A 16,102-nucleotide genomic window follows, 5' to 3' on the forward strand; every position below is an offset into this window, starting at 1 on the left:
TTGAGACATTTACCGTGAATAAAACATTTTCAAACTTTTGAAAACTTATATAATTTTGTCATTTTGTGTTATATATTAATTATTATAATACATATGAATGACTCAAAATAAAATGTTGTTGTTAAATTTCGTGAATCCGACAAATACAGTTATTTTCAAAATCTGAGTTGAAATTGAAACTCTTTCATCCATGGGGGCCCCGGTGGCCTGGTGGTAAGGTCTCGGCTTCGGAACCGGAGGGTTTCAGGTTCGAGACCCGATTCCACTGAAGAACCGTCGTGTAAGGGGGTCAGTTGCACGTTAAATCCGTCATGACCAAACGTCCTCCCGCTGGTGTGGTGTGGTGTGGAGAGAGGGATGCCAGCTCAGGTGTCGTCCTCGTCATCTGACCGCGGTTCAAAAGTACGAGGTCCGTCCCAAAATAGCCCTAGTGTTGCTTCAAAACGGGACGTTAATATAACCAAACCAAACCAAACTCTTTCATCCATGTTAATAAAAAAAAACAGTTTCGTTATTAATTATTAACCTTGACCAGAATATCTAATTATAGAATTTTTTCCATCTATTTAGCGGAATGTCCATAAATAAAAAGAGCAATGGCATTCTGAAGCGTATGGAAATAGAAAAGCGTATTTTCGAGGCAATGAAACATCGCCTCGAGCAAGAACAATCCGTAAATGACCCATTATCATTGATACGCTATAGAAAAAAAAAAAAAATGAAATATCGAAAAAAGTGACTTTTTAAAGCCTCCGATGTCGATCAGTTTCAATTGCAAAACTATTTTTTATTTAGATTGACAAAAGGTTTTTACTAAATAAAAATAATAAAACCTATACTTTATATAAAAATTTAGACGTCTTTATTTTTTCAGCGATTTGCACAATTCTTTGTCTTTTTAAGTATTTTTTTTTTCATTTGGAGATATATTTCTGTCTCTGACGATTAAGAAATTAGTTATTGAAGCACGATTACAACGTGCATTCTGTATATCAAACTTACTGAAGAGGTTTCATTTATTATATAGCTTCTCAAACTTTTAGAAATTGAAGTTCTCAGAAGGCTTTTATTAATTTGAATATAAAAAAATCTTAAAATATCCAATTATCTATTAACATAATTTTAAGAAAAGATTAATTTAACCTTTGATTAAAATATGTTATTATTCAAGGCACTAGAAAAAAGATTGTTTCATTTCTCTTCTAGAAATACAATAATGACTGGTGGATTGGTCGTCTTGTGAAAGAAGGCTGTGATGTGGGCTTTATCCCTAGTCCTGTAAAATTAGAAAATTTACGCTTACAGCAAACACAGACTACTAGTAGAAAGTTGTACACAAGGTACGATTTTTAATACTATCTTTACTGCCTTTAACAGTTTTCTGACAGTAACAACCAATAACATATTTCTGAATTCATTCATATTTGAAGTTAGTGTTTATGGCTGCAATACTTTCATACTTATATATTCATTTCAGTAAGAATAGTTCCTCTACGAATCTTGGTAATATCCCAAACGATATTCCAAATGCCAAATCAACATCGAGAGGTTCAACTCCACCTACTCCAGGTTTGTAGAAATGCATCATGTGATTTTTAAAGGAATAAATTCGTGAAAATGAAACATATATATTTTTAATAATGCTGCCATTAGCAAAATAATAATTCAAATAATATAAATAATCCCAAATAAAATAAAATAATCTCATAATAATCCTTAAAGTCTTTTTTTAAAAATTGTATTATTTAATTACAAATAAATTGTATTAAACCATTTGCATCTATCTGTAAGCGAAATAATCTATTTTCGATTACAGTCAATCAGTGGCGAATTTTCAACTAGATAATCTAGGCAACTACCGAAGGGCAACAAGCAAGTCGATTGAAAAGTTTGTTTCCGTAGTTCCTGTAAATAAGTTTGTAAAAAACACAAATTGTGTGAATGAATAAATATTAGGATATCTTTAACACTAGATCAAGTGCAATTGGTCAGGTTCCTATATGCTTCAGTACATTTACTCAGTTATTAAAATATTTATAACCACTGAAGCTCTGTTTCAATAATATTGTTTATAAACACACCAAGCAATGTGGAATCATAACAAATTTAGAAAAAAATTAATCTAAAATAAATCGTTAACAAGCTAAAATTGTGCAAAAATATGAAATAAATTTGATATGCGTCATATTATGCACTGCATAAGATCCCAAAATACGTAAATCCGCCACTGATTATTATTATCAACATCTAGAAGTTGTAGCAGCAGGATGTGGAATTAAAAACTGTGTTAACCTATTTGCTACATAAATAAATTTGTAAAAACTGCGAATTCTTTGAGTTATAAAATATTAGAAACTTAATGTATGTTTTCATTTAATAAATTAAATCAATAATAAATAATTTAAAGTATAATTACTTACTTATTTATGCAGATTTTAATAAAATTATTCATTGAACTGATTATTTATTTGACAGGTCCTGTAAAATACTAAATTTTAATTATTATGTTTGTTTAAGGTTTATTATTTCATAGCTATCTGTAATAATAATTAAATGTTTTTATTTGTTAATAAGTAAATAATTAACAATAATAACAGCTAAAAATTTTCAAGAATTTTATTATTTCTGCCATTTTTTTCCGATATGTAAATAAAATAAATAAATAAATAAAACGTACATATTTTAGCAATCGTTAAAATAAAAATATTGAAATAAATCATTTAGTAAATCTGATTACTGATTACTCTAATGATCAGGTATTTAAAAACTCGGAATGCAATAGTTATATGCATTCCCTTTGGCTGTTGCAAAATGCTCAATCCTCCATTGATTATGCTCAGCCACGCAGTAATACAATAACGATAGTGATCAATTATCATAAGCATCACCGGTGAACCATCGTAAACATAATTATTTCACGGCTGATGAAACTTGACAGACATCATATGCGGATTATTCTGGTTATGAATGTAGATCTTATTAAGTAATCATTACAAATTTTTCCATGTATTTTTTATCCACATTTTGAATTTAAATAAGTTTTACTATTTTGTTTACTCAATTATATTCTTAAAAGCACTCTCATGATCATTAAGTACTTGAATCGTTATGGTGCTTTCTTACCAACAATAGTTATGTCCAGATTAAGAAACCTAGAGTTGAAGTACATTCTGAATCCACTGCACCTTGACGCTTTTGGGTGCAAATGGAATAAATATGTCGTTTATTGTTAAGTTGTTGTTTTTTCTGCAAAACTTTTAACTTGATATTAACGCATTTTTTTTTTTTTCCTCGCAGGTTTCGATGTGGATCAAAATGGGATGGAAACTGGACCTGGGGACGACAGTGACAGTCTGGGAAACAATAAACTCAATAAGACTGTCACTACGCCGCCAGCGAAGGAGAAGAAAAAAACATTCTTTAAAAAAGTAAAGTTTCTTCCATTTATTTTTTAATAAATATTTTATTTCTTTAAAAAAATCGAGAAAAATATGTTATTGAAGCTTGAAAAGTTCTTGTTACTGAAATTATGTTAATCTTGTTACTGAATTTATCATATAAATTTGAAAAACTATCAATAAATCAAAACGTACCCTATTAACACAAAATGCCGAACAGCATTATTACGATATCTTCTTGGCCATTCTCCGGCATTCAGAACATCGGATAACATCGTAGGAATATCGTACAATGTCTTACGCTAATAGGGTAGTATAAAAATGCAATAGAAATAAAACAATCAATTTGAATTTTTTTTATTTTTTTATTTGTAAGATTGTCGTTTTCTTATTTCTTTCTTCTCCCTTTCCAGTCCGAAAACATTCCCCCTTATGATGTAGTGCCTTCAATGCGACCCGTGGTTCTGGTTGGACCTTCTCTCAAAGGCTACGAGGTCACAGACATGATGCAAAAAGCTCTCTTTGACTACCTGAAACATCGGTTCGAAGGAAGGTAAGGAAATGATGAAATAAATTGAAATATTTCTTGGTAAAATATAATAGTAAATTCATGGCAGTGCCCACATTTATCAGCTGGATATTTTAATCGTTGATTTCAGTCGCGTTTGTAAATTCTTATTCATTTTTAAAAATTCGCAAAAAAAAAAAGAAAGATAAAAAGCAGTATATTTGGAAATGAATAGTAAAATTCTACCGGATAACCAGAAAACAGTTGCTCCAAACAATAAAAAAGGAGCATCATGCATATATAACGATATTAACATTTTAGTCAATGAATGATATTTTTGAAGCAAATCTATGTATTAGAAAGTTAACTTTTTGCGCGATGAAAGGTAATTAGAGGCAAAATTATTCATTGAATATAAAGACACATTTTGATGCCTCTAAATTGAATAGTAAAAGTATAAAAATATTTTTTTTTCAAAACATCTATGTGACTTGTTGCAACTCGGTAGATATTTTTTTAACTGCCATACTCAAGAAATATGAAAATGATGGAAATATATTTTGCTCGTCATCATGATTTGGATACTCTGTCTAAGATGGCACCTCAAACGAGCAAGCTATATAAAGTAAGGTAATAAAAATATATTGCTCTTTATTTAAACATGCCAGTTCCTTTCATTAAATTTAATTTGGTGAATAATTTTTTTTTTGAACTAAACAAAAAATTTCAAGACTAATTTTCAATTCTGAATTCTTCAGCGTTTGAGTTAATTTAATTTCTAATCCTATTTGAAACGTATATTATTTCAGTTCATATTAAGATCTAGTATATGACAAGTTAGATAGTTAAGTACATTCGATTTCAATTAAAGAACCAAATATCAAACCAAAATATTTTTAAAATAGCAAGTAAGTAATTTAAAGGATAAAAACCAAATTCACCTGTGTTTTTTTTTAATTTCTTGAATTATTTTCTATTTTGTTTTTACTCCAGATTTAATTGTAAAGAAATTCTATAATTCTATTCACGGGAAGGACACGTCATTGTGTGTCGCAGGATTAAACTTGCTCAGTTTGTTTCTCTTTGTTTCAAAAACAATAATAAATTTATAATGTTCATTTAATTATTAATATGCTTTTATTATTTCGTTTATTTCATAATCAGAAATGATTGATGTTTAATAAATAATTTCTTAAAATCGATTTGAAAGGATAATAAAATTCTGTAATATAAAATTTTTTTAATAACTATTTTAAATCATTTGAATCTATTTTCTTTTTAGAATTATTATTACTAGAGTCACAGCAGATATATCGCTGGCAAAAAGATCTTTGCTGAACAATCCAAGTAAAAGAGCGATTATGGAAAGAGCCAATAGTCGGTCGACATGCCTGGGTAAGATAGAAACACTTTAGTTGCTTTTTTTTTTAATTCTAATTTGATGAACAACTTTCAAAATCATGTGCTACTATGATCACAAACATACCAGCTCTTTGATGCGATAAATAAACGTTTTACATGCCACAAAAATGTTAAATAATTGCATTTATCTATGTTTTTGAATGACGATCGCATTATAAAAAATGATGAGAATTTTTTTCATCAGGAAGAAAAATTATCTTTTTTTTTCGTCAAATTTAAAATTATTTGGAAAATATCCCTTTTACCACAAAATGCTCAACAACATTGTTACGATATCGCTTGATATTGGCCGGCATTCAGAATGTTGGAGACAACATATTGGTAAGATCATACAATATCTTGTGCTAATAAGGCTGCGCATGCTTTTAACGATTAAATTTTTTTTTTTTTAATTTTTCTTTCTTTTTTTTTTTTCTTTTTTTTTTTTTGAAGCTTTTAAATAGTTTTCGCGTTTAAATTAAATATTTCAGGGAGGAAATTAGTCTTAAATACAGATTTTATAACCTGTAAAATTTTCAAATATTTAATCAAAGGTCATTTTTATATAAGTATCGTAATCCGGAAATATTTTGTTTCTGCTATCCTCTTCTAAGACTGGAATGATTCCTTGATCTTCTTCTTAAAACTACTAATCCTATCAAGATTTGTTTTTATATAACAATCGGATTTACCTGTTTAGCTGTAACCACATGAGTCAACTCGTCTCATCTTTCAATACACTCTGCACTTGAATAATTGTGCAGCCAAAGACAATATGGACGCTGTTATTATACAAAATAATTAATTGGGACTCTTCATGTTTTAAACCTACCTACAAATGTAATAAATAATGTCAACGGTAATAGAACCGCTTATCTCCTAAAGCGTCATTATACGGAGGACCTAAACCTTCTTGCTTTTCCAGCAGCTTCTCATTCTTGTATTCAAGGTGACACCCCTGACTGAGAACCAGAAATTCTTACAGACGGTCAGCTATATAATGTCTGTTGTTTTAAAATAAAAAATTATATATTTTCTGCAGTATGTATTGAAATAACAAACAAAATTTCCTGGTATATATTTTTTCTTAAGTTTAACACTGCACCTTAAATCAAGTTATGTGACTATGTGATTTAAGAATAGTATTATTTTATGTGTTGATTGTTATAGTCAAGTGATACAGTCACGCATTCAAAAATTGGCTCCCAGCGTGATGCCAATTTGTGATTGCGTGATTTAAGAATAACAGAGCCGGCTAGATGAAATAAAATTATATTTAAGATCTAATGAGCTACATTCACAAACATTTAGATATAACACAATTAACACATAAAACAATTTAGACAAATCCTAACGTCACTCCATTTCCGAATGCTAGAAGTTGACTGCTTCTTTCTTTCTATTGCCGCTGGAGAGCTATCCTATTTGTTATAGTTACAGTTTTCATACTTATTGTATTACTAGCCGCCTTTGGCGACCAGCCGGTTCGCCAATCTTAGTGTTCGTTAAAATTTTAATAATTAAATATTTTATGCAATTCCAACTTCTTCAGCAAAATATTTTATTCTTCAGCAAAATATTTTAAAACTTCAAATTTTGATAGTCATATAATTCACTCATAATATTATAAAGGCCTTCAGTCATAACGTGATATGTATCTCTCTAATTTTCTGTTACCCCTCGTAGAATTTATGCTTTAAATTAAAGTGTAAAGGATTAATCTGCAATTAATATAACAATATTTTTTACTGAAACAAAGCATTTTTTTAATAATATGATTACTGATAATAGAGTCACTGAGCGTTTAAACTTTATGGGCACTAAAGAATATCTTTCTTAATTTATGTAATATCTCAAGCATTTGTCAACAAAATTTTCTCAGATTCATCATGAATGGATCGATTCATTAACAATGTTTCATTTTAAATGCATCAAACACTCAGAAAATAAAATGAATCGTTTAAAATAATCTGTCGAAAACAGGTTTAAAAAAACTACTTAAAAAACGATGTACTTAAAACTATAAGCATATATAAAAATATATATATAACTAACATAAATACAATTTAATTACAAAAGCATGCAACTAACCTAAAAATAATTTAAATCATTGAAAACAGGTTAAAAAAAACTACTTAAAAAACGACGTACTTAAAACTATAAGCATATATAAAAAATATATATATAACTAACATAAATACAATTTAATTACAAAAGCATGCAACTAACCTAAAAATAATTTAAATCATTGTAAACAGGTTAAAAAAAACTACTTAAAAAACGATGTACTTAAAACTATAAGCATATACAAAAAATATATAACATAAATACAATTTACTTACAAAAGCATACAACTAACCTAAAAGTAATTTAAATCGTCCGTTGATAATGGTTGCCATGCCAACGATCAGAACACAGTGCGCATGCGTGAATTTTCTTCGCCTTTTACGTAACGCAAATGCGTGAATTTTTCTACGCCAGTTGGGGTAACGCTATGAAGATTAGACATTTTTAATTTCCTTTATTCTGTGCTATTTTAATTCAAAAGTACTTCAGAATGAATCTGAAACATGGATTAATTAACAATGTTTAATTTTAAATGCATAAAACATTAAGAAAATAAACAGAATCGTTTGAAATAATCCGCCGAAAAATCTTAACCCTAGCCTCATTACTGTTGGGAGAAAAAAAGAACTAAAGCCTAAATCATTTGGCGTTGGGGAAAATTGAAGATTTTTTTGGCGGAAAAGTTGGCGGTGGGAAAATGGAAGATTTTTTTGGCGGGAAAGTTAGTTTTTAATTAATAATTGACTACCCCTAACATTTAGGGGGATGAAAAATAGATGTTGGCCGATTCTCATAGATACCGGATAAGCACAAAAAATTTCATCAAAATCGGTCAAGCCGTTTCGGAGGAGTATGGCAACGAAAACTGTGACACGAGAATTTTATATATTAGATTTCAATATTTTCAGAAAACTAAGCAAATCTTATTGTTTATTTTTCAGCTGAAGTACAGGCTGAAATAGAACGAATCTTCGAGCTTGCGCGGACTCTCCAGTTAGTTGTCCTAGACTGTGACACCATCAACCATCCTTCCCAACTTCTGAAAACCTCACTAGCTCCTATAGTCGTCTACGTAAAAATTTCGTCTCCAAAGGTAATAAACACACTCTAAAACGAATTAATTTTATTTCTTTTCATCCATTGATTTTATGAAGTAATTCATAAAATAATAACTTAATAAGAATAATATTTTTAATTTACTCTTTAAATAATTTGTATCAAAGAAGAGAAAATGCTATTTAAAATGCTTGTTAAATAAGTTGTAATGTGAAGGGTGCATTTCAAAATCCCTATCATTTCAATACATAAGTAAATCTTGGTAAACATTTGCTCCTCCTAGACTTTGAAGTCATAAATCATTTATCTACATGTTGTTGTTGTTGTTTCTTATGGCACATGCCATGGACAAGCCCGCTGTAACGAAGACAGCGATTTTAAGCCGGTGGGGGAGCGTCTCTTGTTTTTATAGTAGCACCAACTAGGGCCAAGAGTACGACTTTGCTACTCACGCATCCCTCATTCGCTTGCACAACCCCTTTTTACAGGAGGGCACATTCACACATCTCACAGATAGAACATTTATCTAGATAATCAGCAGAAGTATTCTATCCTCGAATTTTTCTTATGTTTAGCTCCTTCTTTTCGGTACTCCTTGTAAAAATCTGGTTCACCTGACGATGGGAGATAGGATACCTATCTCGGGTATCCCGGACTTCCGAATGTCACGGCACATTTCGCACGCGTAAATTTCCAACCTCCCGTCTTCTGTGCAACGTGGCTGAATATCCTACATTTTGTATCGTAAGTACAATGAAGAAATTCGGGAATAAATTTTGGACACCTTCTTTCTGGCTGTGGACTCCAAATATTAATATAGATTCTCAGCTTTAATCACGAGATGGGATGCCAAATTTCACTTTTCCAAATCACTGCGTATTTGAGGCATCTAGGGGATTTAATAAATTATAGTAAACATGTTGGAGAATTTTGTTCAAACTATTATACACACTTACATTTTTGGTGATAAAACTTTGTACCAAGTGCCATCCTTCTAATTCTTTGCGTTTTGAAGTTAGTGAATTTGCATACATACGAACGGACAGACATCATTTAATCTTAATTTGTCCAACATTTTTTGATGACAATCTAAAAATTTGGTGTTGGAACCACAAAATTTCATTCCTCTAGCCTAGTGCGTTTTTTAATTAGATAGATAAATTCCCAGACAGATAAATAGACATACTTTTAAAAACAAATTTTTTTTATTTCAGGCGGTCTGAAATATGAGTTATATAAAAAATCTCGCTATCAAATTTTCTGATGATTATAAATATACAAAAGAAAGTATTATAAGGTGGCATTAAAAAAATATAAGAGAAAATATAGAAGAGGGTTTTATTAACTATATACTCATGTATAGAAGATTTATCTAAATCTAATTTCGTAAATAAGCGTAAGCAGGCCCATTTATGTATGAAAAGTAAACAAGAAGGGATAATATCGTCTTTATCTGACACAACATAAAAATTCTGTGCAAAATGAAAATTTCATTTGCAAGCTTTTAAATATAGCATTTAATTTTTATTGGAAAATAAAAGAAATTCAATTACAGTGCATATCCCGTTTCCTTTACTTTAGATACTTCATTACACAACTGCAAACACAGAGAAAAAATTTTAAATCAAAAAATGGATTAAACTAAATAAAATTAATTATATAGTCTCATTTTTAGACTTTTATGTAATTTTTTTCTGGACGTTACACCACAGGATTTGAATTAAAAAATATGAATATCTTCCAATGAGTTCTTATGCAATTCTAATGTTTATGTTATACGATTTTATAGTGGTATTTTTTTGTATCGGTGAAACATACTCTTTTTTTCATCTCTTGTTGTCATTGCAATCATTTACTATTGCAATCATTTACTGCAATCATTTTAATGCGAACTTCCTTTCTTCTTCCCTGCAAAAGATGTAATTCTTTTTTGCCATCGTATTATAGCAGTTTATGCAAACTTTTATAAATTTTCATAAACTGCTATATCTATTTATATAATTTCTCTCTTTTTTTTTATAGGCATATCACATTTAGTTTCTTTTGTGATATCATAAATTGTATATACCCACTTGAATCTGCTGTTATGTAAAAATTGAAAGCTAAAATTAGTTAAGACAACTACAAACCTGAAATTAATTAAAGCAACTGCAAAGCACTGAAATTATCAATTTGCAATATCGTGATGAAAATAGTGATGCCCCTTCAGGCATGTTATTAGCACGTGTCTGCTGCGATTGCATTTTTGAGACATCTAATGAGGGTTTGTAAACAGAATTCCTTCGCAAAATTTTCCTTTGGAAAAAAAATCAGTTAAGACAATCGTGTGTCATTTTGTTCTCGAATGAAAAAAAAATTCGTTGAGAAAATATTTAAGAGACTTTTTTTTAAATCTATTTTAAGAACACTCTCTCTTCAGTTCGACCCCAAAACATACTTTTTTTTCAGCTCTGCCAAAAAATTATTTATATCCACACGTGTATACAGGCACTAAATGGACCGAGGATTAATTATTTTTGTGTAAACAACCTTTCTGTTTTTATTTTAAAAAAATATATGTTTATTTAGTGAATTGCTTTTAGTGGAAACTTTAATTTGCATTTATAAATTCTTATTAAAATGAGTTTCGATTTGAATTTAAAGTAGATTCTTTGAAATCTGTCATTGCAGAAATTCGACTGTTCTGATAATCCGGCGTTTCGGGATCGTTAGAAGAAAGAGAAAAACATTAAAGAAAAGAAGTCTCTGCATGCGAATAACAATTAACTCGCGGAAACATAAACATTAGGATTCTGAATTATATTTAGAAATATTTAATATAAATAACATACTTTTCTATAATTATACTATGTATGATAAATATTACTGAATATATAATATATTTCAGTCTGAAATATTTTTTGCAGTTAATATAGTTTAAAAATGTATTTTGTATCTTGTAAAAAAGTGTATGTAGCAGAACCTAACTCCTAATGATCTGGCAATTCTTTACTTTCTTGTAAACGAAGTATAGAGAAAGTATCGCAATGTTCAAAAAATTCGAATTTGCGATTGTGATTTAAATTTGTGATCCCCACAATTTAAACCTCTCTAAGTTCGAAGAATACATTTTTGAAAAATGTCTGCCTGTGACAAAGATAGTGACTTTTGAATTATATAATTGAAATTTGATATATGGTCTTTACACCAAATTTGTAGCTTCCTATTAAAATTTGTGCAAAATCTGTTCAGAGGAAATCTGTGTATCCACCTCACCGAATACACATTAACATGACAACTACAAAACGTAGAGATAAATATATACTACAAAATAGAGATATACTACTATAATATAGATAGTCAAAATTCTGCACATAGAATTAACTACTATAATATAGACATTATCAAATTTTGAGCCAAATCCAACAAGGGGTTAGCCGTCTGTCGATCTGTACGATGAAAATATATCAAATTTGATATTGTATTTTGCGACTATACTAAGTATAATTTTGTATCAAATTTGGGTTTCAATCGGTTGGAAAAAACGTGTCTAAAACACAAATTCGAATTTAGGATATTATTAGCCGTATCACAGGGACAATCACCAAATAACTCGCCAAAGTTGAGAAGATAGATTCAGTAAAAATGCTTAAACCAAGCCAATTTTTAATGTTTTCCTTACTATGCAATACCGATATCATGCAAAGACGTTCTCTGGAATAATGCAGAAAGTATGCGAGAAAGTTTTAGGGAGACTAACGAGCTGCTTACTCCATCTATCTTATGATCTGATATTTGCTGGATTACTGAGAATCTACTGCATTTCGGTTTTATAGTTTTTCAAAGTATTCTGACATGATTATTTCCTCTTAGAGTTGATTTATTCTCAAATTATTATTATTTATTTTTTTTGTAGTTTTGTAATAATTTTTTTCGGTAAGAATATCTACCCTCTTAATAATCTATAACTTGAATAATTTTTTTTTCCAAAGTCATAAATGGTAAAATTTATTGGATTAATTGGATTTCGTATCCGATATATTTTGTGTCATTTTAGTTTTATAATCGTCATAAGTCTTTATTTTGCTAAATGTTATTAAAATGCCTCTCTTATGTTTGTAAATTACTTATAACCATGTTCCATTTCCTATATTTTCAGGTCTTACAAAGACTTATAAAATCCAGGGGGAAATCACAGAGCAGGAATCTCAATGTACAAATGGTAGCCGCAGAAAAACTTTCCCAGTGTGCTCCAGTGAGTAGTGTTTCAAATTTCTATACCTTCTTTAAGCTTAATATACTGAATTGCTGCTAATATCTTTAATTGATGTAAATACTGACAAATATGCTAGAAACAAAATAAGTTCAAGGTTTTAAATTTTTAATCCTTTTGTGGAGTTAAGAAATAAAATATGAAAACAAAATGTATGAATAAATATGGATTCGAACATTTTATTTGTACAAGTTATGAAACTTATAACCAATATCATAGAAGTAACATATCAGTTACTTAACGGATTGGATATGGAAGAGGAAAGTGACGCAGAAAATGAAGGTTAAACTCTTATCCTTTACTTATTATCTTTTACTCTTTTCTTTACCAAAATTAAATTATTCAAAAATTGCAGACTTAGGTTCGTTTTACCAGGAATTGCTAGCTTCTGTCAAAAGAGCTGCTAGAATCCAGTAAAACATAAATTTGGTTTAATAAATACTGGTAATCTATTAAAAAGGCAGCTTGCTCTCACACACAAGAATAGACTTCTACATCAAGTACCTCTAAAAGATGCTCCATTTCCTTTTTATTATACAGTCTTGGCTATATGATTTGGCTAATGCCAATTAAATCCAGGGGGATTACAACTGCTGCCACATATTCAATTATGAAACATTAAAAGATGTAATTGTTAATAATGACTAAATTTGATTAAATAATTGTTATTAAGCCTTTTGGTCTATGAACTATTAAAAGGAGTCATATGCAAGAGTTCAAAGGCGATCATCATGAAAGAAAAATTTTAATGATGACTTCAAATGCATAATAAGATACCTGATAATAACGGTAAGTCTAAACTAAATCTAAAGGAACAAATGAATTTATTTTTGCAGGCACTCAATTCCTGGATAGTCTGTGTTCACCTCAAACGATGTAGAAAAAAAATTAAGCTTGAGATAAATCTTGTAAGGGATGAAAGTAGTGATCATAGTAAGGCACAAAGGGAAGTTAAAGTCTAATTATATAACATGCAACCCAGTGTCTTACTTGATTTCTGTGGTTTGTCATTGTTAATTTTGATTATGAAATATCCTTTAAAAAGTATTAGAGAAATCTATCAAATATCTGATTAAAAATTCTTAAAATAACAATATACTATACATCCACCAAACACTTACCACAGCTACAGATATAAAAATTATATTTCTTTTTACTTCCGTTAATATATATATAGCACTATATACTGTAATTAGTTATATATATGTAACAGGTTTTTAGCTTAGAATTAAATTAGATTAACTTCATCTTATTGAAGCTTATTTTTTACTTTCTCGTATACGGAATACAATATAAAGAGAGAGTATTGAATTCGAATTACAGGTGCTGACAAATCTGCACGTTTCAGAATATTGATTAAAGTAAAATTGTGTTCGAAAAATGTTTTTCGAACTTTGGTGTAAAGTCCTAAAAACACTTTTTTTTTCTTCAGATTTATATCTATCTATCAGCTAGCACGATAACGAAAACGCTTTGAAATGTTGAAATCTGATTTGTTGCCTTGCCATCGAATTTGTAAATTTCTATCAAATTGTGAATGAAACCTAATCGCAGAACATTCGATTGGCTGGTTGTCCGAGTATAAAAGAACTCGATAATTTCAAAATAAAAGTTATTAGATGCATATAATCTGTTATAAGATTTGAACGAATGCAAATAGGAGTTGACTATCTGTGTATGCATATAATAATCGCTTAATTGGTTTCTTTTATCCCTTTCTTGGATTTGATGTCATTTGGCATTAAAACAATAGCGTATTTTACTATGCATTTCTGCTTTTAATTTGAGCAGAAACGTATTCAGTTCTAAAAGATAGAAAAAGAAATTCAATATTTGTATGGGTTTCTAACATTAATAAATTTGTAATTAAAAGTTTGTTCCTCAGGAAATGTTCGACGTGGTTCTGGATGAGAACCAGTTGGAAGAAGCTTGCGAACACCTAGCTGAGTTTCTGGAAGCGTACTGGAGGGCTACCCATCCGCCTGTGAAGACCCCACCCCCCGTAGTATCGAGACCCATCCCTTCCCCACATCCTCCCTCTCGACTCGAGGAACCTCGAGGTGGAGCTGGACTTCTCAGACACAATTCTACTCCTCCCAGCGTCAACTACAGGCCGGAGACAGACAGAAGGCCAAGGCACATGGATGAGGTAAGGAAACGATAGAAACGCCCTTTGAGCTGTATTCAAAAATAATTTGTTACAAAAAAGAAAAGAAAAATTCATTAATAAGAATATAACGACATTTGTGACGATGCCTCATTATAATGCTTTTGGGTGCTTAACACAGTTACATTATTATTAGTAGTACAAGTATGTTGTTCCATATATCCACGATAGAGTTCGGTATGCTGAATACCGGCCAATATCAAGATATCATAGCAATATTTTTGAGTTTTTTGTGCTAATAGGGTATTAATCAAAAACAGAAAAATAATGAATGCTTCTTGCTCTAACTGTTTAAAGCTTTCAGTTAATTGCAATTGGAAATGACCAAGCTTTATTTTAAACATTTGTTTAGCTTTTAACAGTTTTATGAATTTTGCTTTGCAGTTAAAAGTATTCCTAACATCATTAAGTGCTGATGATATAAGAATATTCTTTGATTAATCAAAGTTATTATTTAAACTTAAAAAAAAAAGAAACATTCAACTTTTCAAGAATTATTTAAAACAAAAAAAAATTATAAACATGTTAATTTCAAACAAGATTTTTAAAAAAATTAAATTAAACAATATTTTTTGTAATTCATGTTTAATCATAAAAATGTACATTAGGAACAAATGACCTTTTTATAGGAAGGCACAAAAATTAAATATCTATCTACAAACTTTAATTTTGGACAAAACTTCTTGGCACAATATTTAATGAAATTATGGATAAACATTTATGTATAATTTTTTTTTCTTTGTTTTAAAAACTGCAAATAAGCGGAATTTTTCCTTTTATAATGGAAATTTCAAATGATAGTTATTTAAAAATATTTAGAAGTACTGAAATAAATGGAACCTGAAGAAGTCGTCAAGAGATTATATAAAAAATAGTAATAAAATAACTCCCTCCTGCGCCTATAGGCACTATGTTATCTAGCCAGTTAGATAACTACAATATGATTTTTAAAAAAAGAAGAGGGGGAAAAAAAGAAAGATTCGGCAAATCCTCCTTGAGGTCTTCAAAGAGAATCTATTCGAAATCGCATCTTGGGCAGCTATATTTAATGTTTTTGCTAAATAATAATTATATGAAGAGAATAAAAATACCTGAAACTTAATGGTTGAAAATTAATTGAATCTGTAAATAATAATTTACAGACACGACCTCTCTACATTTTTGAGGCTACCAGCTGTGGGTAAACTAAATAGAGATAACTGATTGAAGAGAAAAGAAGAAGGAAAAACAAAACTGAAAATGATAAAAGTGGA

General features: G+C 29.6%; 1 protein-coding gene across 6 annotated transcripts in view; it reads left to right on the forward strand.

Moving 5' to 3' along the window:
* LOC129962377 (voltage-dependent L-type calcium channel subunit beta-1-like) overlaps positions 1–16,102 on the forward strand; it is a 236,367-nt gene that overhangs the window by 206,851 nt on the left and 13,414 nt on the right. For all 6 annotated transcript variants that reach the window (XM_056076123.1, XM_056076124.1, XM_056076126.1 and 3 more), the window contains 8 exons: positions 1,207–1,340; positions 1,478–1,569; positions 3,298–3,428; positions 3,812–3,951; positions 5,189–5,301; positions 8,316–8,467; positions 12,569–12,664; positions 14,568–14,831. In XM_056076123.1, the coding sequence (XP_055932098.1) occupies positions 1,207–1,340; positions 1,478–1,569; positions 3,298–3,428; positions 3,812–3,951; positions 5,189–5,301; positions 8,316–8,467; positions 12,569–12,664; positions 14,568–14,831 (1,122 nt within the window). The remainder of the gene's footprint in view (positions 1–1,206; positions 1,341–1,477; positions 1,570–3,297; positions 3,429–3,811; positions 3,952–5,188; positions 5,302–8,315; positions 8,468–12,568; positions 12,665–14,567; positions 14,832–16,102) is intronic.

This window comes from Argiope bruennichi, chromosome 2 (assembly GCF_947563725.1).
Source record: "Argiope bruennichi chromosome 2, qqArgBrue1.1, whole genome shotgun sequence".
Lineage (NCBI taxonomy): Eukaryota > Metazoa > Arthropoda > Arachnida > Araneae > Araneidae > Argiope > Argiope bruennichi.